Consider the following 23,065-nt stretch of genomic DNA (forward strand, 5'->3'; position numbering starts at 1 on the left):
CCCAACTGAAAGATGTAGATCCTTTGTCTGATGTCCATCCCCTTGAGGCTAACGAGATAGACACTATCAGAGGGGGAGCCGTGTTAGTCTGGATCTGTAAAAGCAGCAAAGAGTCCTGTGGCACCTTATAGACTAACAGATGTATTGGAGATACTGTCATCATTTAATTTCTCCTGTTCCTTTCCAGTGCAGTGGCGTGGATGGCGCGTGTCCGCTGAGCTGTCAGGATGATGTAAGTTTCATTGAGTTCGTTAAATGGTCTCTGTGAGGATTATGGGGTGAGGAGGTCATTGGCTGAGGGCCTGCTCCCACTGAAATCAGTGGGAGTCAAGGGTGCTCAACACCTTACAAGAGGTGCTCAGCAGGACCACAACCAGAGCCAAACATTCAGTGTAGGGCTTGACCTAGCACCAAGTCCTGCAGGGAGCTTGTCTGGGTCAGGGGAAATCACCATGGTACAGCATGTGGGGCTCAGAGTGCATTGATCTCCTCTCTGATTTGGCCAGTAGATTCTAGTGGCTACTGAGGAGAATGCCTGTTAGAGAAGCCCCTCATGTTTTCCATTCTCCCTATGTTCATGCCATCCGAGGTTTCCACTGGCTGCTATACCATTGGAGTCCAGCTGTGTTCTGGAGAGAATGTCCTGTCCTGTCAGCAGTGGGATCAGAGAAGAATCCTCTTTTCATGCTCAGAGAGGGTCTCTTCTGGATCCTGATCTCTTCCTCAGTCTGAGACAATAGGATAAACTGCAAAATATAGACCATCAGGATTGCCCATGAAATGGTAGATCTTGACCAGGGTTCTCTCACCCTTACCCCAGATATTTTTGCCTCTGGAGAATCTGGAATCTTTTTCTCTTGGAAAAAAAAAATCTAGATGGAGGCAGGATCATCTCTAGTGCTTACAGCAGAAGAACTGGTTGTCAGGAGTCCCAGATTCTGTTCTTCATTCTGCCACTGACTCACTATGTGACCATAGGAGAATTATTTAGTCTTTGTGCTCTGTTTCTCCATCTGTGAAATGGAGATCGTAACAAGGGTTAACTCACTACTGTTTGTAAAGCACTTTAACATCTGCAGGTGGAAAGCACTGGATAAATGCAAAGTATTATTACTATTCTATTAAGAAGAGTGCTATCTGAACTCCCTTCCTTTTCTGACAGTGTGTAGTGTTTTCTTAAATATTGTTTATATTACAGTAATAGCCCACACAGACATAGTAAACGGCAGACTCTTTGGGGCAGAGACTACACTTTAAATACTATAAGCAAAGCGGACACAGGGTGGGAGGGGAAATGAAGACAGAGAGAGGAAGTGATTTGCCCAGGGTCACACATCAGGCTAGTGGCAGAGCTGGGAATAGGATCCAGGTATCCTGAGCCCCAGGATAATGCCCTGTCCACTAGGCTATACTACCTCCCCTGTTATACTAGTAACAATAAACAACCAACCATAACCAAAGTGCCATCTGTAATTTCACTTCCTTTCCCTTATATCTCTGCAGAATCTGAACTGCTTCCTCATTGATAATAATGGGTTTATATTCATTTCCAAGGGACCTACAGAGGTAAGAGGCTCAGACCTGCTTATGTAATAGAGGGGAGAGTTCAGTTGCATCAGCCTCCAGTTATTCAATATGCAGACCCAGGATCAGGGACCTACCACAGCCAAATAAAGCATTCAGCACAGTGTCCTCCCTACAACTGTTATGAACAAAGGAGAGAGAGTTTGGATACACAGAACAGGCCCCATTTTGTCACTTGTCCTTCCAAGCATCAGATCAAACAACTGTTGGGGAGGAGGACCTAGGGCCGATGGGAGGAGATGGAGACATCAGGACTCAGCTGAGAGGCTTCACTGTGTTTCATCCAATCTGCTGGAACCCTCCCCCAGCACTGGTAAGTGAGTGGGGTCTGGAGGTCACAGCTTAGGGCTGTGAGTCAGGAGACCTTAGTTCTGTTCACAGGTGTGGGACTGATTTGGTATATGGCCTTGAGCAAGTCACTCTAGTGCCTCAGTTTCTGCATCTATAAAATGAGGATAGCAATACTTACCTTCCCCTCCCCTCGGGGGCATGGGGAGCCTTCATTAATGAATGCATTAGTGCCTGTGAAGTGAATTGGGACCCTCAGATGGAAGGGTACTAGACAATACAGAATGTTGATATTCTGTCTCTGGGAGTTGGTTGAAGAAATGACTCTAGATGAATCATTGAGTAAGAGCAGCCACAGTATAATTAAGCTCAACAACCTTGGGGGAGAGAAGGTACCAAAGGCCTGTGACAACTTTAGCAAGGGAATTTTTAAAGATAACGAAGAAACTAGTCCAAAAGGTTTTTATGTCAAAAGTAAAGAAATAAAAATTCTTACCCTGACCGTGGAGGCTACCGACATAATCTACGAGAGTCGGAAAGGACATTAACAGAAGCAGAAAGGCAAGAAAAGAAACAGGATGGTTAAGTGGCTGGGTTCTCAAGCCAAACAAGTGTCCTTCAGAAAATGGAAATCCAGCTCAAGTGAAGCCAATAGAAAGGAGCATAAACTATGGCAGGTACAGTGTAAGGTAATGTGACATTTCCCAGGGTACAGTCTGGACTGTTGGACAGCAGTGTCCCCTCCACTCTCCAACCTGGGATGCCTCTTACCCTGCTTTGCTGTAAGAACATCAACTTCTGGCCTGCTCACACACAGCCTCTAGCATGTAAAATCCCTCCCAGCTACCAAGTATTGAGTGCTGCTCACTAGTCACTCATGAATTAAACCGCAGAGCAACACCAGCAAGTTCTCTAGTCCCAGACTTATCTCTCAGAGCTATGCATCTTATACTGTCCAGCAGACTACTGAACAATGCAAGCTTATAGAAAGTCCATCATTTCAACAAAGGAAAATGATATGCACAGGCCTATTTTAGGCCAAATGGAGTTTCCCACACACTTTAATCCAAACACACTGGTTAAGATAAAACAATAAGATACGTTTATTAACTACAGAAAGATGGATTTTAAATAATTGCAAGTGATGATGCATAGAAGTCAGGATTGGATACAAAAAGAAAAAAAAAAGTAAAATGCAAGCTAATGGTTAACTTAGACTAACAAAATTCAAAGCAAAGGTTTTCCTCACCCTACACTGCAGTATATTTCGCAGGCTGGGTCTCCTTTCAGTCTCCCCTTAGTTCAGTGTCCTTCAGGTATTCACTGATATTATGAGCAGAGAGAAGGAAGGAAGAGAGGTGAATTGGAGGCCACTGTCTCTCATTTTTATATCACTGTCCCCCCTTTGAGCCAGCTGGAGTGCTGGAGACAAAGGCCATGTCTACATCTAAAATTTTGCAGCGCTGGTTGTTACAGCTGTATTAGTACAGCTGTATAGGGCCAGCGCTGCAGAGTGGCCACACTTACAGCAACCAGCGCTGCAAGTGGTGTTAGATGTGGCCACGCTGCAGCGCTGTTGGGCGGCTTCAAGGGGGGTTCGGGGAACGCGAGAGCAAACCGGGAAAGGAGACCAGCTTCGCCGCGGTTTGCTCTCGCGTTCCCCGAACCCCCCTGCAAACCGTAGGGAAGGAGACCTGCTTGGTCGGGGGTTCGGGGAACGCGAGAGCAAACCGGGGAAGGAGACCAGCTTCGCCGCGGTTTGCTCTCGCGTTCCCCGAACCCCCCTGCAAACCGCAGGGAAGGAGACCTGCTTGCTCGGGGGTTCGGGGAACGCGAGAGCAAACCGGGGAAGGAGACCAGCTTGATTACCAGAGGCTTCCTCAGGTATGCTGGGATACCTGCTTATTCCACGGAGGTCAAGAAAAGCGCTGGTAAGTGTCTATACTTGATTACCAGCGCTGAATCACCAGCGCTGGATCCTCTACACCCGAGACAAAACGGGAGTACGGCCAGCGCTGCAAACAGGGAGTTGCAGCGCTGGTGGTGCCCTGCAGATGTGTATACCTCCTAAGTTGCAGCGCTGTAACTCCCTCACCAGCGCTGCAACTTTCTGATGTAGACAAGCCCAAAGTCTCTTGTGTATGTGAGTTCTGAACCATCCTGTGATGAAATGTAAATTTCTCATTCAGACCTTCCTGCTGTTGGAGAATGGCTGCTTAAGCCATGATAGCTCTTTAACACCGAACTGGGTGTTGGTCTGTCCTTTGTTCCTGAGAAACTGGTTTGGGCCTGCTTTTCTTAACTTGGAGAATGTTACAGCAATGTTATACAGTAGAATCCTATAACTTTACACATAATGATGATACATGTATTTTACTGAAACACAAATGTTCAGCACATTATGAGCTTTCAAATGATACTTTACACAGCATACTTTGTACAAAAATTATCATAGTCTAGTAAAAATTGTGACCATAGTGGTATAGACTGTCACAGGTAGAAATTAATGAAGAATTTGAAGAACAAAAAGCCAAAGACAGAAACAAATAAATTCTTTAAGTAAATCAGAAGGAGGAAACTTGAGAGATAATTTGTACATTTGCTGGACTATTGGGGAATAAAGAGAGCAAGTAAGGACAATTGTTGAGAAGTTAAGGCCCAAATTCTGATCCTCTTACTTATGAGGAGTATCATCTTACTCCACCAAGCTCAGTGGGACTGTTTGTGATGTAACGTGCTACTCAGCGTGGGTAAGGTTGACAGAATCTGGCCCTAAATTATTTCTTTATGTCTATCTTCACTAGAGACGATGCTGGGGAGATACATATCCCAAACCTACTCTTTTCAGATAATGAAGATGGGGCACTCTCAGGGATTCTGATGTCAAAAAATGAGATGCAGGAACAAACAAACTGAAGAGCAGTAAGTCAGCATGGCCAGATGATGTAGAAAGGAGCTGGAAAACGAAATATTTAACCTTCTAACAAAAATATGCAACTTCATTAAAATCCACCCTATGCCAGATTATCAGAAAGTTGCAGATACTGTACCTGTCTTTTAAAAAGACAATGGGGGTAATCCTGGAAATAACTGCAGCCTTACTTCAGTACCAGATACACTGGTTGAAGAGATACTTGAAAACAGAACTGTAAAACACTCAAATGAACATGTAAAGGAAATTGTCTGACCTTCTAGAATTCTTTGTGAGTGTCCACAAAATAGTACATAATGGAGAACCAGTTATAATTTATTGGAACTTTTCAAAAAGCTTTTGACAAAATCCCTCACAAGGGGCTGCTAAAGAAACTGTGTAGTTACGTGGTTAGAAATAAAGTACTGTCATAGATCTGGAAGTAGTTAGGAGACAGAAAACAAAGCATAGGAATAAATAGATTCATAGACTCTAGGACTGGAAGGGACCTCGAGAGGTCATCGAGTCCAGTCCCCTGCCCTCATGGCAGGACCAAATATTGTCTAGACCATTCCTAATAGACATTTATCTAACCTACTCTTAAATATCTCCAGAGATGGAGATTCCACAACTTCCCTAGGCAATCTATTCCAGTGTTTAACTACCTTAACAGTTAGGAACTTTTTCCTAATGTCCAACCTAAATCTCCCTTGCTGCAGTTTAAGCCCATTGCTTCTTGTTCTATCATTGGAGGCTAAGGTGAACAAGTTTTCTCCCTCCTCCTGATGACACCCTTTTTAGTCCATTTACAACATAGGAAAGGTTACCAATGGGGTGTCCCAAGGTTCCATAGTTAGACTAGTGTTGTTGAATATATTTATCAATACTCTGGGAAAGGGAAGGAGGGAAAGAGCAAGATGGTGAACGGCGCAGATAAAATTTAGGTAAGTCAAGATTAGGGAAGACTGCGGGGAACATCAAAAGATCTTAATAAAGCTAGACAAATGGGCAATACAGTAGGAGTTGAAATTCAGTATTGACAGATGTAAGGTAATGCACATAGGAAGGAATAATTTTGAACTACACGTATACATTTCTGGGCTCTAATTTAACTCTCAGAAATGAAACCTGGGCAGCACTATGGATATCTCATAAACATCTGCTCAGTGTACATTGATGTCAAAAAAGAAAACAAAATGTTACTATGCATAAAGAATGAAGTAGAAAATAATATTGCAAATATTGTAATGCCATTAGGTGAGTCACTGATATGCCTTCACCTGAAATGGTGTGTTTAGTTCTGGCCACCATCTGCTAGAAGATAACAGAAATAGAGGGGCTTCAGAGATGGTTGATAAAATGAGGCATGGGGAGAATTCCACGTGAGGAAAGATTGAAAAAATCAGGTTGGTTTAATTTAGAGAGAAGATGAATATTTACACCTATTTACTTTTTTTCATAATGCAAGAACTAATGGACAGCTAATAAAATAGAAAAAGAAAAAATTATGAAAGAAAACCTTTGTTTCATTACATTCCAATAACCTGTGGAACTCACTGCCATGAGATTTCACTGAGTCAATAACTTAGACTTCAAAACAGCATGGTCATTTAGATGGTTAATGAGACCATCCACAATTCATTAGACAGATTAAAACATATAGAAGGGGCATAACCCTTATGCTTCAGGATATAAATCAGCTACCAACTGAGAGGGGGATGGGAAGGAACTTGCCCTTTGGACAGATTTTTCTGTAAGTCTTCACTGTGGGGTTTCTTGCACCTTCCTCTGAAGCATCTGGTACTGGCTACGGTCAGCCATAGGAATAGATGGACTCCTGGTCTGCTCTTGCAGGGAAGTTCCTATGTTCCTACTGTTTATAGGTCCAGGGTGTTTTGTTTTGTTTTTTTGACTAAGTTCGACTATTTCTTCATCTTGACCCTCACGTGCTTTAAAAAAATAAAATAAAAAAAGTTACATTCCTGAAGCCATTTGCCCATGGACAAAGGCAACGGCAGACTGCTTAATGCCATTACTGCTGTCAGTTCTGGGCACATGGCACCTGTATTCCTCTTGTGTTGCCTCTGCATTGCCCCTGGGTCTTATGGAAAATGGGGTTTATGCAAAGCTGTTCTCTGGAAGATCTGACGAGTGAAAACCTGTTATCATGGATTTAGATAAATTATAAACATTATCCGCGTGCCTCTGAGATCAGGCATTCTGGCAGGCTCCAGTGCTATCAGCTACTCTAGCTGTTAACTCCCTAGAGCTGAGGAAATTCATCATTTCTCTTCTCAGTCCACAGCTTGCCAATGACTTTTTGTTCATGTTTCATTTGTATTTAGATTGGCTCTTTATTTCACCTGTTACCGTTGGTCTCTAAATTGTTGAGTCCTACATGGGATTCCTACAGCCTTTTCCTCTGCGACAGACATCGAACAAATGGCAGCTACCCAGCCAGGAGACCAAACAGGCAGTAGATTTACTAAATCGGGAGCCTGAGATCTGGTGGGTAGGGCAGCCTTCATGGTCTGTGTTTGCACACTGGACATCTCACCACATTGCAGCCTTTCCCAGCCTGGGTCTCCACACAGTACAACTCACCACACTGCAGCCTTCCTGGATCTCCACATGTGGGCCATCTTAACACAGAGGAGTGTTCCTGAATCTGGATTTCCTTGAGGAAACAAGTCAGCCAGCTTGCTACATTGCATCCCTACCCAAGTTAGCTATGTAGGTTATATGTGCCTAGTGCCTGATGCTAATGCCAGTTTTATAAGTGTATGCCATTTAAATACCGAGGCCAATGTCTGTGTATAAAAGAGAGAAGGACAGAAGTTCTGTCTGCAGTGCTCATCATGCAAAACATACCAGGAAGCGCATCAGATCGTGAATGAGTCTGTGCAGGAGAGTCCAGTGAGTCATGCAGTACTGTGTGTGTCAAGAGGAAGCTCTCCCTGTACCCCATCTGCATCTCAAGACAGCACAAACTGTTACTGCTCTAACATGAACAGTGGTGGGACCCCCGTTCCTATTTCTCCCTGCATTTGGCCAAAGAAAGGCAACCAAGGAACCGGCTTCTTGTTTAAAACAAATAGAACCTGCCAACAGTGTGACACTTCCCAGTATTTCAGAGTGGCAGCCGTGTTAGTCTGTATCCGCAAAAAGAACAGGAGTACTTGTGGCACCTTAGAGACTAACACATTTATTTCAGCATGAGCTTTCGTGGGCTACAGCTCACTTCTTCGGATGTATAGAATGGAACACACAGACTGGAGATATTTATACATACAGAGAAAATTTCAAGATAAAAATAGAGGAAAGTGCCAAAGTGTGTGTGTTCTTACAGTGATGACATGAGCAACTGGGATTGAATTGCCTTAGCTGCTCCAGGAGCTATGAGATCTTCTCCATCATGTCTCCTCACTCAATCATGCTGCTGTCCTTTGCCTTGATCTGACACCACCCCCTGTCCAGGGGAGATAGCCTAGCTTTGATTCACATGCTGATGACAGGGATTCCACCCACAGATCCAGTATAGGAGATAGTTTTAAGAACAGACAGTGGATCATGCAAGCCATGCCTCCCTGTGCCTTGGGAGCTGGAGGGGAGGAGGTGGTCCACTAACCTCTTCCCAAAGGAAGCAAGAAGCTTAGTGAAAGCTGAGAGCTGCAGAAGGTTATGAGTTGGGCTTTAATGAGTGTGAAGAGTTGCTTTGATGAAGAGCCATTTGGGTTTACTAAAAATGGAGTTTTCTCGTGCTATTATCAAGCACACGGTACATAAAAGTACCTAGCTTTGAAATCTAGTACTGTAGGTCAAAAGGCCAGATCATTGCTGTTTTCTGAATGTACTTTCTGGGCCCTATTCTCATTTATACTAAGAATCCATTAAATGTTTACATTGCCACTGCAAATGAGAATCAGGCCCTCTGTGCTCAGGAGGAATTGCAGAAACTTAGCAAGACGTCCCAGTATTCCTGAACTAGACAGGCTGCACTCATAGTCCAACCAAGGCCCTTTGACCTTGCCATGCCAGCTACAGATTATGTTGCATTAACTCCAACTGTTCTGGCTCTCCTTACTGCTACAGAATGGTATTAAATGAAGCAGCTGGACCAATAACCACCATAATCAGAGTGAAAGAGCCAGTGAGGTGAAAAAGCTACAGCTTGCTCAGACACCTTTGACTGTGTCTGAAATTATTGTGGGGGGGGGGGAAGAGGTGACTTTATGCCTACGTATGTGTGGTGGGAATGTCTGGCTCTTTAAGAGTATTGAGAGGAGATTTTTAACCAAGTATTACTAATGTTCGGTGATTATTATCAAATGATGCTTTGGTAAATCCTCCTGGGGCTTCCTAGGGGAAACGGTCACACTCCCACTAATGAAGAATTAATCTCTCATCCACTGTTGGCTGCTAAACTAGTTTCTCATTAGAAAAGGAAATTTTTGCCCAAACCAGAATGGTTCCATACTATATGGGAGTTAATTCTTATGGAAAAATTAACCCATCAGATCTGTACACTGCAAAATGGACAGAAGACCAATAAATAAATATTTAGTTACCCTATCCCATCCTCAGAGAAAGCGCACTTGCCAGAAAACAAACCATTGCTTTGACAAATGTTAAACATAACTATAGCGGACTTACTCTGGTTTGTTAGTAAGTAAAGGCAGAATTGTTGTTGAGTTCAAGAAAATCTCCAAAGGCAACATACATTGACTTGTGTAAAGATTTTGCATCCTCTGATATTGTAATAATCTGCCCAATAGATAATCCTGACTATATCTTTGCACAATGTCTCTCTTAAACAAAAAGTGATACAGCCATTTTTGTATTTGTTAATATTGCATCTTTGGTACCTGTATGGCTGTGATTTGCAAAACTGCTTATGATTCCTAAATAAACATGTAACTGCACATACACATTGTGCTCTCTGTCCCCCTATAGTCGCTGAACCACACAGAGATTTAAGAGTTCGCTACAGATTTTGAGCTAACATAGCCAGGTCTTTTAGCTCAGGCAGGAGAGGCACATGCTTTCAGAACCCGTGTTCACAGGTTACAAATATTCACAAGAGAATACAGGCCCCACCTCAAACTTCTCAGCCAGTCAAAAGCTGGAGCTACGTGCAGGGCCAGCTCCAGGCACCAGCGCAGGAAGCAGGTGCTTGGGGTGGCCAATGTAAAGGGGCGGCATGTCAGGATCTTCAACAGCAAGTCCCTCAGTCCCGGTCGGAGCAAAGGACCCACGGCAGAATGAAGTGGTGAGGTTGAGCTGCCGCCGAAATGCCGCCAATCGTGGCTTCTTCCACCACTCCCCTTCGCCACTTGGGGTGGCTAAAAAGCTGGAGCCAGCCCTGGCTGTGTGATGCCTCTTTAAAGGTGCTTGTTGGTTATTAACAGTATTCATCAGGTAGTAGATCCTACAGCTTCTAAACAGAATGGATTGGTTTCACCAGTAGAAAGCTTATGAACTTTAACACTAACATTGCTCTCTTCCCTCTCCCCTTTTATCACTTTGTCTGTGCAGGCTGGAAAATTTTTTGGTGAAGTGGACGGCTCAGTAATGAACCAACTCCTAAACATGGGAATGTTCAGGCAGTAAGTGGAGATCTCCTCTGTACCTTTCTTCTGTTAGAAGGTGATAGAGGTGGGGATGAAATGTATTGTCCCAGTGACAGTGGTATAGCTGGCTTTAAGGACAATGAGGGAAACCATGAGGTGGGGCAGGAAGTTCAATTATTTATTTCCCTACTGTCTATTTTCCTACAGACACTCTTTCACCTAGCATCTTCCCCCTTATCAGAATCCTCACACTTCTTTTCTCCCTTCTCCTGCCAGGCTTCTCTTGCTTACTGGATGCAGCTACTGCAAAGCATTATGGGATCATCTAAATCCCAAACTGCCCCAGTCTTGCACTATGTGAACTGCACCTATGTCTTAGTCCCATATGTTAGAAGGTGCTATATATATGGAAAGTTTCTCTGCTTTTGGTTGAAAGCTTTTCAGTTTCTTATCAGACCTTGAAAGACTTTAAATGATTGGCTGGCTGCCAGAGACCTCCCCAGTAGCTGCAATACAGTTGGTAGAAAATGTTTTCCCTTTGAATGTCCTTCACTGGTTTAGTTGCACATTAATTCTTTAGTAAGTTCAAAAACAAAATTAAACATTTAGATGGATTAAAAATGGCATCTGGGGTTACTCAGGTAGATAAATTATAATCCTTCCGTTTGAGGGCATATAATGGTGACCTCTGAATTCAGGAAGAAATTTCCTCCTATGGTACAGTAGTGCACAGTGTAGCCTATGATTAGGTTTTGGCTTAAGTTAGCCTAAGTGTAGAAGAGTATGGAGAAATTAAAGTTGCTAGTGTAAGAAAAGTTAGAGAGAAGTTGAAAACCAGAAAACAGAAAAATTGAAGTTGCCTACAATGTAACTTTGCTCATATTCTTGCTATGTTTTTTAAAATGATAAATGTTTTATTAATATAGATAAAATTTTAATAGCACGAAAATACATTGTTATAGATGTTAATTTAAATAATGGGCTATGTAAAAAACCAATAAAAAGGTAGCAAAAATGTGAATATGGTAATAAGTGTTTAATGTTAATTATTCTTATAATAGTTTTAAGTCATTTTGTTAAAAGAGGAAAGTTCCAATCAATATCAAAAAAATACCATTAGGTTCCAAGCTCACAAAACTTTACTTTGCTCTGTTGTCAGTGGACTAATCACCCACTGACATACCATTTCACAGTCAAGTATGAGTATAACTGAAGTATTGTGTAAGTAGTAATAGCATGCCTGTTTGCTTAACTAATCTTTTTTTTTTTAAATCAAGTTCAATTTTGTCATTCACCGTGTCGCCTAGTGGTCCTTTGCTAAATAGATTGTCTGTAACCGACTCAGGGCTCTAATCTGAAAACTAAGTTGTGTTTTGTTGCACCTTTTTCTTTAAGAAGTTCATATTAATTGGGAACATTTCAACATAAAAGTTACAGCAGCTACAACACTTCTCTCAGCAGCATCCAGCATTACCCACAGACCAGACAGTGGACTAGCTAGACCATCAGTCTAATCAAGCATGGCAATTCTTATGTACAAAAATATATCCAGGATGTAGCCTGAGTAGGAAAAAAAATTAGCTCACACTTGACCATCTCATGGATGGTCACACTTCTTGCTTTTGACTGTTTGCTTGTTTTGCTTTGATTTTATAGGGTGACGATGTACGACTATCAGGCCATGTGCAAAATGCCCTACCATCATCACAGTGGAGCCCAGCCCCTGCTCAGTGTACGTATCTCCCTACAGTCAGCCCATTGCACGAATGCTCATCGGTAGTTTGGTCCAGAACTTCTCTAGTGCCTTGGAACACATTCCTGTTAAGAGATAAGGAGTTGTTTGTTCTCCAGTGATGGGAAATTCAAACCTGACATAGATCAATGCAACTCCATTTCCTTCAGCCATTTACATGCAGTCCCATCATGCCTATCAAGCATATAGGGAACCACAGAAATCTATGCAATGAACTGTCACCAGTACAGTGCCAGGCTTTTCTTAGGTTACAATCTGTACATGAAAGTGAAGGCATTGACTGGGCATTGCAATGTCAGCATCAGGAGAAAGTCCTCTAGGAAGAGACATTCAGACTACCATGGAAGAGATGAAGACATGGAATAGAGGGACCAAGGCTATATGTTCTGAGAATAGCATGTAGGCCAGGAACTAGCTAAAAAGGTAGGTAGATTCAGGGCCAGTGCAAGGATGTTTCGCACCCTAGGCGAAACTTTCACCCTGTGCCCCCCCACGCCCTCAGGCACATGTGCCCCCCTCTACACAGCAGCTCCCCGCCCTGCCGAGGCACCCCCCTTGCGGCAGCTCCCCACTGCCCACCCTAGCTCACCCTGCTCCGTGCACGAGCACCTGAGCACACCATGGCTGCTTCACTTCCCCTGCCTCCCAGGCTTGTGGCGCCTAAGCTGATTAGTGCCGCAAATCTCGGAGGCAGGAGAAGTGAAACAGCTCACCCCTGCTCCGCCTCCTCCCCAAGCATGCTGTGGCCGCTTCACTTCTCCTGCCTCCCAGGCTTGCGGTGCCAATCAGCTTCAGCGCCACAAGCCAGGGAGGTGGGAGAAGTGAAGCAGCCATGGCGTGCTCAGGGAGGAGGCAGAGCAGGGGTGAGCTGGGGCGGGGAGTTTCAGTGCATGCCACACACACCCCCTTGCTGCAGTCAGCCCTCCCCATGCCCCCCTGCCCCAGCTCCCTCCGCCTAAATGCTGGTGGCAACCTGGGCAGCCGAAGATCCGGCCACTGTGGTTACTGCCCAAGAAAATGGCACCCCCCAAATCCTAGTGCCCTAGGTGACTACCTCGGTCACCTAAATGGTTGCACCGGCCCTGGGTAGATTGGGCACTAGGCAATCCACTTTAAAGAAAGGCTGGATGGATATGGGGTTAAGATGCTGTGTTATCAATAGCAGACAACACTAACTACAGTGCAAAGCTACTAATGCTGCAGCTTGTACCCAAAGTACCACTTTCCATCAGATGATAACAGCGTTCTAGACTGTCATTGTCCCATTTAGTAGGTTTATTTCCTCCCTGCTCTGTGCTATCAGAGGTCATCCATACCAGAGAAAAATCATCAAGTAATGACATCTTCAAAGTCCCATGCCCATTTGGGATAAACTCCCTGACCCAATGCGAGTGGAGGTGTGGAGATATTATTGGTAGCAAGGAGACTCCACTGGCTTTTGATGCATTTTGCAAATTTCCCTTGATTCCAAGAGCTTAAATTTTAGCCCGTCTCCAAGAGTTTGCTTGACAGAGAGAACCTAGATGAAATATCGAGTCCTACAGGACGACTGTCTTTTCTGTGAGCAGAACTTTATTGTATTTCTCTTTTTTCTTTTTCTCCAGCCCATTTATACCTTTCTTGCTGCAGCGAAGTGGCTGATAAGTGATTTCCTCACGTGAGTACAACAGTTTGGGAGAATCACACCAACAGGGGAGAGATCTAAGACAAATACATGCACAGGCTCGTTGTTAAGACATGACTACAGTAGAACCTCAGAGTTACAGACATCTCAGGAATGGCGGTTGTGTGTAACTCTGAACAAAACGTTATGGTTGTTCTTTCAAAACTTTACAACTGAACATTGACTTAATACAGCTTTGAAACTTTACTATGCAGAAGAAAAATGCTGCTTTCCTTTTATTTTTTTTAGTAGTTTACATTTAACACAGAACTGTACCTAGTTTGCTTTGCTTTTTTTTTTTAGGTCTCTGTTGCTGCCTGATTGCATAATTCTGGTTCCAAATGAGGTGTGTGGTGAACTGGTCAGTTCATAACTCTGGTGTTCATAACTTTGAGGTTCTACTGCAGTTCTACTCCAGTGCTTCTCAAACTAGGGTCACCGCTCATGTAGGGAAAGCCCCAGGCGGGCCAGGCTGGTTTGTTTATCTGCCCCATCAGCAGATCCGGCTGATCGCGGCTCCCACAGGCCACCATTCGCCACTGCAGGCCAATGGGAGCTCTGGAAGCTGTGGCCAGTATGTCCCTCAGCCAGCACCGCTCCCAGCAGCTTCCATTGGCCCGGAGCAGCAAACAGCAGCCAGTGGGAACTGCGATCGGCCGGACCTGAGGAATGGGCAGGTAAACAAACCGGCCCAGCCCACCAGGGGCTTTCCCTACACAAGTGGCAACCCCAGTTTGAGAAACACTGTTCTACTGCATAGGCATTTCTGTAGCATTATCACCATAATACTGGAGCACCTTACCACAGCCCTGTGAAATACAGAAGTACTAATATTCCCACTTTGCAGATTGGGAAGCAGAGGTACAGAGTAATCACGTGATTTGCCCAGGGTCAAAGTGCTAAGTCTGTGGCAGAACCAGAAATATAACCTAGAGCTCCCAACTCCCCATGCAGTTCCTTTAACCACTAGACCATCCTTCCTTTTCAGATTTGACTAGGATCAGTTGAGAACAATTTTTCAGTTGAAAAAAAAAAAGATAAAAAAAGAAGAAAGTAGTCTGTTCAATTAAGGATCCTAGTGACATGCTGGAGACTATACCCTGTGTTTCCTGCACATGGTGCAGTGTTGAGGAGGACAGGGGGGAAGGGAGAGAAAGATTTAAACAGGAGCATTGGAGTCAGCTTCCCCTCAGATTGAGAGGAAGTTCAGATCTAAATCTGGGTCCAAATATTGCAACTTCGATCAATTTTTACATTGGGCCCAAACTGAAGCACTGAACCTAAACATCCTTGAAGTTTGCAAAAGATCCAGAGTCCAAGGCTTGAGCCCATCTTTAGTACAGATTAGTTCACCAGGCACACACTGCCCCGTCACTGTCTTTGCATAGTACCCACTTCTGTCACACTGATCAATACTTACTCCACAGCTGGTTCTCAAGATGCTTGAGTCATTTCTCAGCCTCAAAGGCCACAGAGCTAATGAATGTACTGAGTGGAGGGCAGCCTACACTCAGGGCCGGCTTTAGGAAGTGCGGGACCCCGGCAGGGATGACTCACCTGGCGGCGCTCCGGGTCTTCTGCGGGCTGCAGCACTGAAGGACCCGCCGCTGAAATGCCGCCGAAGACCCAGAGCAAGTGAAGGATCCACCGAAGAAGACCCGGAGTGCCACTGTGTGAGTAAAAATTAAAAAGGCGCCTAAGTTAGGCGCTCTTCTTTAGGGTGCAGGGCCCTCTTAGGCGGGGGCCCAATTCGGGGGAATCAGCCTAAAGCCGGCCCTGCCTACAATGTCCTTTGGGAATAAGCCATTCTATCATGAACAAAGCAAATCAGAGAGCCAAAGGGATGTGCTGAAAGGGTGAAAAAGGTCTCGGGCTTCTGCTGCAAGAAAATTCACATTGCACATTTTAGGACTTGGGCTCTTTAGGCCATGGCAGTCCGCTGGGCCATCTCTGTGACACCTGTATCCTTCTGAACTACTGCAAAATGTCCTTTCTTGCTCTTTTACCAGATTTCTTTTGGAGTTCAATATTTGTGGCTTCTGGCACTCAGACAGCTTGGCAGATGGTAAGTATGCAGAAGTACAGCTGCCCCATAGCACACAAATGTTACAGCACCACTGGAGGAAGGAGTTACACAGAGAAATTTTGCACAGTGCCAAGGCAACACTCGCATATTGGCACTAGGAATTTAGTCTCCGGGTCCTATTACCACCATGTTCAAGACCTGCTGAAAGCTCCAAAGCTGAAAAGCGTTCAGAATGAAGTTCTTGTTTCAGTGTCCCACTGCCTGGGGCTACAGTGACTTTACAGCAGCTTAATATCATGGGAAGTGGTAGAATGGTTTCTTCTCCCCTGGTTCCCTGATAAGTTTTCCCCACATTGGACCAACTGAATATATAAGTCAGCTGTGATGCATATTCAGTTAAAAGACTCCTCAGGTTCTATGGAATTCTATAGCCAACATATAATTCTGTTAAATGATACAGGATGGTTTTTAAAACCTATAATTTGTCATTTCCTACTACATTCTATAAGGTATCTATCAGTCAAGACAATGAAAACAGAACATTGCACAGCAGTTGAGCACAGTGCCTCATTAGGAGCTGGAAGGATCTGTATGAACGCTGTATTGTAATATGAAATCTTCAGCAGTTATTCATAGGTAAATCCTGCTTCTGTTGAAGACAACAGCAAAATCCTCATTGACTTTGGTATTTGGCCTTCAGTTGCTCTGCATTTCCCAGTATTCTGGAGAGCTTGATCTTATGCTAAGAAGGTGAAATTCATCCTGTTCAGAGTCAGCTCAAGACATAAGCACCATTTAAGTCCTCAAAATAAGGATTAACTAGGACTTCTGAAGTGATAGGACTTGTGTAGGCTTTCTGAACAAGCGTGAACTTCATGCAAAATACAAATGATAAATACTATGGCCCTCCTGAAGAGTGGCATATTTCCTTCAGGATCACATAGGTTCACAGAAGAGGGGGAGAGAGAGAGAGAAACAGGTTAGATTACCAAATCCATTCCTGCTGTCCGTGCAGGAGAGAGTGCCCTTATTAGAAGATACATCAAGTGAGTGAAAGGTTTGGTTCTGTGTGTCCATAACTATGTGTCACTTTAAATGGATGTGTTTTGTTTTAATCATACTCTTGGGGAGAGAGGGGGACAAGAGGGTCTGATTCCTGTACTATTCATCATCACTGCCTTCTCTCTTTCATTTTCCCTTCACTTCATCCATGATCTCCCCATGTGACTTCATACATTCACTGTGCTGCCATCTTGTGTGACTGTCATGTGATCCCATCTTCATTATGTGACTCGGATAGCCAAGTCTGTCTTCCATCATTGTAAGTAGACTGAACAATTTGAGTTTCCTAGGAATGGAAAGGGGAGGTTCACAAAGCATTTAGTCAGAAGCCTAAGATGGGAAGGGGCAAGCAAACCATCCTTTTGGTTTTTTAACTCCAGCGGCCCTGAGTGAGGTTTCAGGGTAATGCAGGTAGTGGCGCCTAACACTAATTCTTTGCCCTGCCAATGGATGGTGATAGAGCTGCTGATATGGGCCAGGTCTCTGAGAAGTCAATAAAAGGGAAAATACTCATCTCTTTAGTGATTGGCTGACCAGACAAAGCCCAGCCAATTACTACAATACAAATGGATCCTTGGCCACTTATAAAATCAACAAGTATGAAGAGGCCTTTGACTAACTAGGCCTTGTAGGGCACTTGGAGACCCAGCTATCAATGTCTCTTTTTCCAGGAGCTATGCAGGAAATGAACAAGTGATAACCCACTCCTTCGTATGAAATAAATTACACTCTTATGTACTCCAAATAGTAACAGGCAATGTAGGTTTTCCTTCCACAACATCTTGGCTTAACTTCTCCTCACTAACAGAGCTATAATAATGCCAAAATAGTTAAATCAATATACCCCCCCACACCCAACTGGGGACTCAGTTGCATCAGTCTAAAAGTACCTTATGCTGGTATAGCTTATTCTTATTGGCTATGGGAATAGCTATACTGATATAAGGTACTGCTATAAGTTGTACCACTTTAACTATATGAGTACAATTCAAAAGTATGTGAGATAAGGCCTAGTTTACTTTCTCAATGTAACCATAGAGTAATATCTCAAACATTTCTCCTTCTACACTGGTTTCTCCGCACCACCTGGTGGCTTTAAGTATCATTGCACTTCATTTTTGTCAGCAATTTTGCCTTTTTTGGCGGGGAGCATCGTCCACACTTTCTTTCAGCCCATTTCTCTGGGCATATCTACACTTACCAGTAAATTGGCACTGCTGCAATTGATGCAGCAAGTGTCGATTTCGCGGGTTTGGTGAAGACACACTAAATTGATGGGAGAGTCCTCTCCCATCAATCTGTGTACTCCACCTCCATGAGAAGAGTAAGGGAAGTCAATGGGAGATGCTCTCCCATCGACACAGCATAGTTATTCATGTAACTGAAGTTGCGTAAGTTAGATCGATTTATCAGGGTAGTGTAAACCAGCCCTCTGTCTCTCCGTTCCCCAGTCCTCATTTCTGACTTCCTCTCTTTTTGCCATCGCAGCTCACAAGCATAAGAAACACGATATGCTGCAGCCATGTGACACAGAATACCCGGTCTTCGTGTACGAGAACACCATCAGAGAGACCAACGGGCTGATAGAGTGCGGAGACTGCCAAAAGTAAGAAATAAATCTCCCCTTTTATTTCAGGACTTTACCCATAGACCTCCACTCCTTCCTCTGGCTCATCCCAGCTCATTGATGCCACCTGAAAATCACTGAAAGAGAATGACAATATTTGAGGACAATCCCCGATACTGTGTGCCTGTTTGTCACTAGCATTTCTAAAGCACCTCACACGATCTGTGGAGCTCCCTGGCCACATTGCATGTCAGAAGAGGTAGACAGAGAGGTCTGTCAGTACCCCTGGTTTTAAAATAAAAAAAAACAAAATCTCCTATTAATACCAAGAGCTGGTTGGGAAGTGGGCAAATTGCACACACAAAAATCAGTCATTTTCATTCCACAGATTAAAGAGAGGAACAATTTTTTGTTTATTCAAAGTTTTTACAAACATTTTCTGTTTAGAAAGCATTCATTTTCAATAGTTTTCAGTTTTCCTTTTTCTCCCTATTTTCATTCATCCCTTCCATTTTTCCCCAGAAAAAAGGGGGCAGGGAAAAGAGAAGAAATAAAGGAAAAATTATAAACCAAAAGAGGCAAAAAGTGGGTAAATTTCTTGCTTTCCAATTTCATCCAAAAAAATGGAAAATTAAAAAAAATTGTAAAAAAGTTTGATTTTGAATAAGGCCATTTTTCAACAACTAAAATGTGACCAGCTCTTAATAACCCTTACATTATTAAAGCTGAAAATGATTAAAATTAGATTTTTACCCTTATGCTAGTGAGTTTCACATTTTCATTTATAATCAGCTTGCCTTTCGGGTTGCCATGCACTAGCCTAATGCTGAAGTCTTTGCCACCCACTTACTGCAGGGAGATATTTAAATCCATTTTTTTGGATTTTTATTGATTTTAGGCTTTGCAAAATCTAATCTTTCACAGAACCCAAGTGTGGACTCTCAACAAATCAAACAGATGTCTAGGTAACTGTAGACCAGTTAGCCTGATATCAGTCCCAGGCAAAACAATGGAAAAACTGACATCGGATTCAATTGATAAAGAATTAAACAGGTATATAATTAATGCTAGTTAACATGGTTGAAACCTGATTTCATTCTGTGAGGAGACTACAAGTTTGGTTGATAACGGTCACTGTGTAGATGTAATAGATTTTTGCAAGACAGTGGCCTTAGCACCACATGACACTTTGATTTAATAATTAGCACTACACAGTATTGCTAGAACACATTAAATGGATGAAGAACTGGCTAACTGACAGATCTCAAAAAGTAATTGTCAATGGGAAATCTTCAAAGAAAGGGGGAGAGTGGTGTTTCTAGTAAGGTTCCACAGGGATCAGTGCTATTCACCATTTTTGTCAATGATCTGGAAAGAAATATAAAATCACTGCTGATAAAACTTGCAGGTGACACAGACTGGCAAATCATGATAAGACAGTGCAGTCATGCAGAGCCACCTAGACCACTTGGTAACCTGGGCCCAAACAAAAGGCTTTTTAATACAGACAAATGCAAAGTTGTCTATCTAGGGCCAAAGTGTCAAGTATAAATTCCCAAATCTGGACCTTAGCATCCAAAATATGGGTACTAGCATGAATTCCCCTAAGCTTAATTACCAGCTTAGATTGATAGGCTGCCACCAATCAAGACTTAGAGTAGAGCGCCTGATAGACTCTGGTCTCCCCCAAAAACCTTCCCTGGGGGTCCCAAGACCCAAATTCCTTGAGTCTCACAACAACGAGAAATAAACCATTCCCTTCCCCCTCCCTTTTTCCTCCCAGCTCCTTCCCGCCCTGGGAATACTAGGAGATCACCTGATTCAGCTTCTTGAATCACCACACCAAGAAGAGTGTTACCTTCCCCCTCACCCAGAGGCACTACAGATTCAAGCTGCGTGAATCTAACACAAAGAGAAAATTTATCCTTCCCTTCTCCGCACCAATTCCCTTGAACCTTAACTAGGAGAAAAAAATCACACAGGTCTTAAAAGCAAAACTTTTAATAAAAAAGAAAGAAAAAAGTAAAAGGTTTATCTCTGCACTTTAGATTGTAAAAAGTTATAGGGTCTTTTAACTTATAAACAATAGAAAAACTTTCTCCAGCAGAAACACAATTTAAGCTATTTCCAGCAAGTACACATATGCAAATGAAAAAAAAACACAAATTAAAAGACTATGACCACCTTTTCTTACTTACAATTCTGAATAGATAAGAGACTGTAGCAGGAGATTGGCAGAAACCTGGTTGCACCTCTAGTCCCGTCCAGGACCCAGAGAGAACAAAGCCAAACCCAAAACCCTCAAACAAAGGCTTCCCTCCACAAGATTTGAAAGTATTTTGTCTCCTGATTGGTCAGGTGTTTGCAGGTCACTGTTTGTTAACCCTTTATAGGTGAAAGAGACATTAACCCTTAGCTATCTGTTTATGACACAAGGCATGCAGGCCACGACGACAGACTGGACTATATGCTAGAAAGCAGAGACTGAAAAAACAGGGGATCACAGTGGACAAGCAACTCAAGGGGAGCTCCCAATACAATCCTGTGGGGAAAAGGGCTAATGTGATCCTTGGATGTACAAACAGAGGAGTAGCGAGTAGGAGTAAAGAGGTGATTTACACCTCGGTACACTGCATTGGTCAGACTGATACTAAAATACTGTGTACAGGTCTGGTGTCCTTTGAAAAGTAGGTTGCACAGTTTGAGAAGATGCAGAAACAAGCCACCAAAGTTATTCAGGGGCTGGAGAAAATGCCTTACAGTGAGTGTTGTAAGAGCTCCATCTGTTTAGAGTCTCAAAAAGAAGAGTGAGATGTGATTTGATTACTGAGCATAAGAACCTTTATGGGGAGAAAACACTGGGTACTAATTACAGGGTTCTTTAGTGGAGAAGGGCATAATAAGATTAACCAATGAATGGAAGATGAGGCCACACAAATTCAGATTAGAAATAAGACACGTATTTTTGACAGTGAGGCCGATTAGCTCTTGGAATAAGCCACCAAGAGAGGTGAATGGATTCTCCAGCTCTTGATGTCCTCATAGCAAGACTGGTTGCCTTTCTGGAAGATGTGCGTTAGCCAAACACACCCTCAGTTACTGGGCTCAATACAGGGGTTTCTGGGTGAAGTTTAAAGGGTTGTGATATATAGGAGGGGCAATTTAGATGGTCTAATAGTCCCTTGCAGTCTATGAACCTCTGAATTGTGCAGACTGGGAAATACATATGGAGCTAGAGTGGAGCTATGTTTATTAGAATGAACATTTAGAGCTAAATTGTGAGTTTGCCAGTAGGAATCGAGAATAGGTCACAATTTCCTCTCCCACCTCCTGCTTCCTCCTACCAGTAACAAATCAAGCTACCATCCCCAGCACAGCTCTACGGAGGGTGGGAGAGGCAAGTGTGGAGTGTGAGCTTTCTGGACCCCAGGGCCAGGTAGCCTGCACAGGAGCATAAAGCAGAGTGGGCACTGCATTCTGATTCTCCCTTACACTCACCCATGAGTACACTGCCAGCCACCTATACATATATTAGAAGCTGCCCACAGAAGCTGCAAGGTGGGTGAGGTAATATCTTTTATTGGCCCAACTTCTGTTGCTGAGAGAGAAGTTTTTGAGCCACGCAGAGCTCTTCTTCAGGGCTGGGAAACTTACTGAGAGCATCATAGCACAGTCCAAGGTGGAAAAGATTGTTTAGCGTAAGTAGTTAGCACATATTATAAGGGACCATTCAAGGCAGAGTAGCCCATTCATACCTCTGCAGTCATAAGACCGAAAGAGGGGGTTAGATAATTACAGATGATTGTAATAAATCCAGTGTCTCTGATCACTCCATGATTTTTAATGTCTAACAGAGTTATGAATTTAAGCTCCCAGGCTTGGCGTTTGAAAGCGTGCAGGTTTCCTTTGAGGATGCGGATTTAGAGTGATCGCTCTGTGAAAAGCGTTCACCCACAGGTGATAGGGTGTTTTTGTCTTATTTTCCTGAGTGAATTCAGTCAAGAGTGTAGTGATTGTCTGGTTTCACCCACATGTTGTGATAGGCATGTGTAGGATCTATGGATCTTGAAAGGTGTGTTGCTTGTGGTGTTGATCTTTGTAGCAGTGGAGATAGATCTGCAGGTTTTACAGGTTGTTCTGGCAGGGTCTGGTGCCACTTTGAGCTGGCGTGTCCTGGTCTGTGGGGAGCTTGCATATGAGGATGAAAAAAATGCACACTCTTATTTTGCCATCATCACTACACAATGCTGCACAGCATCTTCTTCCATTCAACGTTTGCAGATTACAGAATATCCTGTCCCCTCAAACTCCCAGCAGAGGGCAGCAGAGCACTGCAGTTCACACTTGTTTCAACTGACTTTTTAGAGAGACTGCTTTTGTGGGCATCACCAGAGCTGAGAGAAGAACGGCAGGGGGATTGGTTTGAGGACTGAACTGAAAAATCTGTCTGGATTCAAATCAAAACCATTTACAAAAATATTTGTCAAAACTTGAAAAAAAATTAAAAGTTTGTTTCAAATCAAACAAAATATTTTTGAAAAATTTGATTTCAAATTGACCAGTTTTTCTATTTCATGTGGCCCATTTTGGGTGTTTATTACATCTCCCCATGTTTGGGAGTGCTTTTTAAATAAAGATATT

The 23,065-nt window shown here is 43.3% G+C and overlaps 1 protein-coding gene across 1 annotated transcript in view; it reads left to right on the forward strand.

Moving 5' to 3' along the window:
• CACNA2D4 (calcium voltage-gated channel auxiliary subunit alpha2delta 4) overlaps window positions 1–23,065 on the forward strand; it is a 164,304-nt gene that overhangs the window by 136,638 nt on the left and 4,601 nt on the right. Inside the window, 8 exon segments of the mRNA XM_030549257.1 lie at window positions 188–232; window positions 1,504–1,566; window positions 10,319–10,389; window positions 12,010–12,085; window positions 13,711–13,763; window positions 15,779–15,834; window positions 17,096–17,116; window positions 18,346–18,463. Of these exon segments, the coding sequence (XP_030405117.1) occupies window positions 188–232; window positions 1,504–1,566; window positions 10,319–10,389; window positions 12,010–12,085; window positions 13,711–13,763; window positions 15,779–15,834; window positions 17,096–17,116; window positions 18,346–18,463 (503 nt within the window).

The sequence above is a fragment of the Gopherus evgoodei genome, chromosome 1 (genome assembly GCF_007399415.2).
Source record: "Gopherus evgoodei ecotype Sinaloan lineage chromosome 1, rGopEvg1_v1.p, whole genome shotgun sequence".
Classification (NCBI taxonomy): domain Eukaryota; kingdom Metazoa; phylum Chordata; order Testudines; family Testudinidae; genus Gopherus; species Gopherus evgoodei.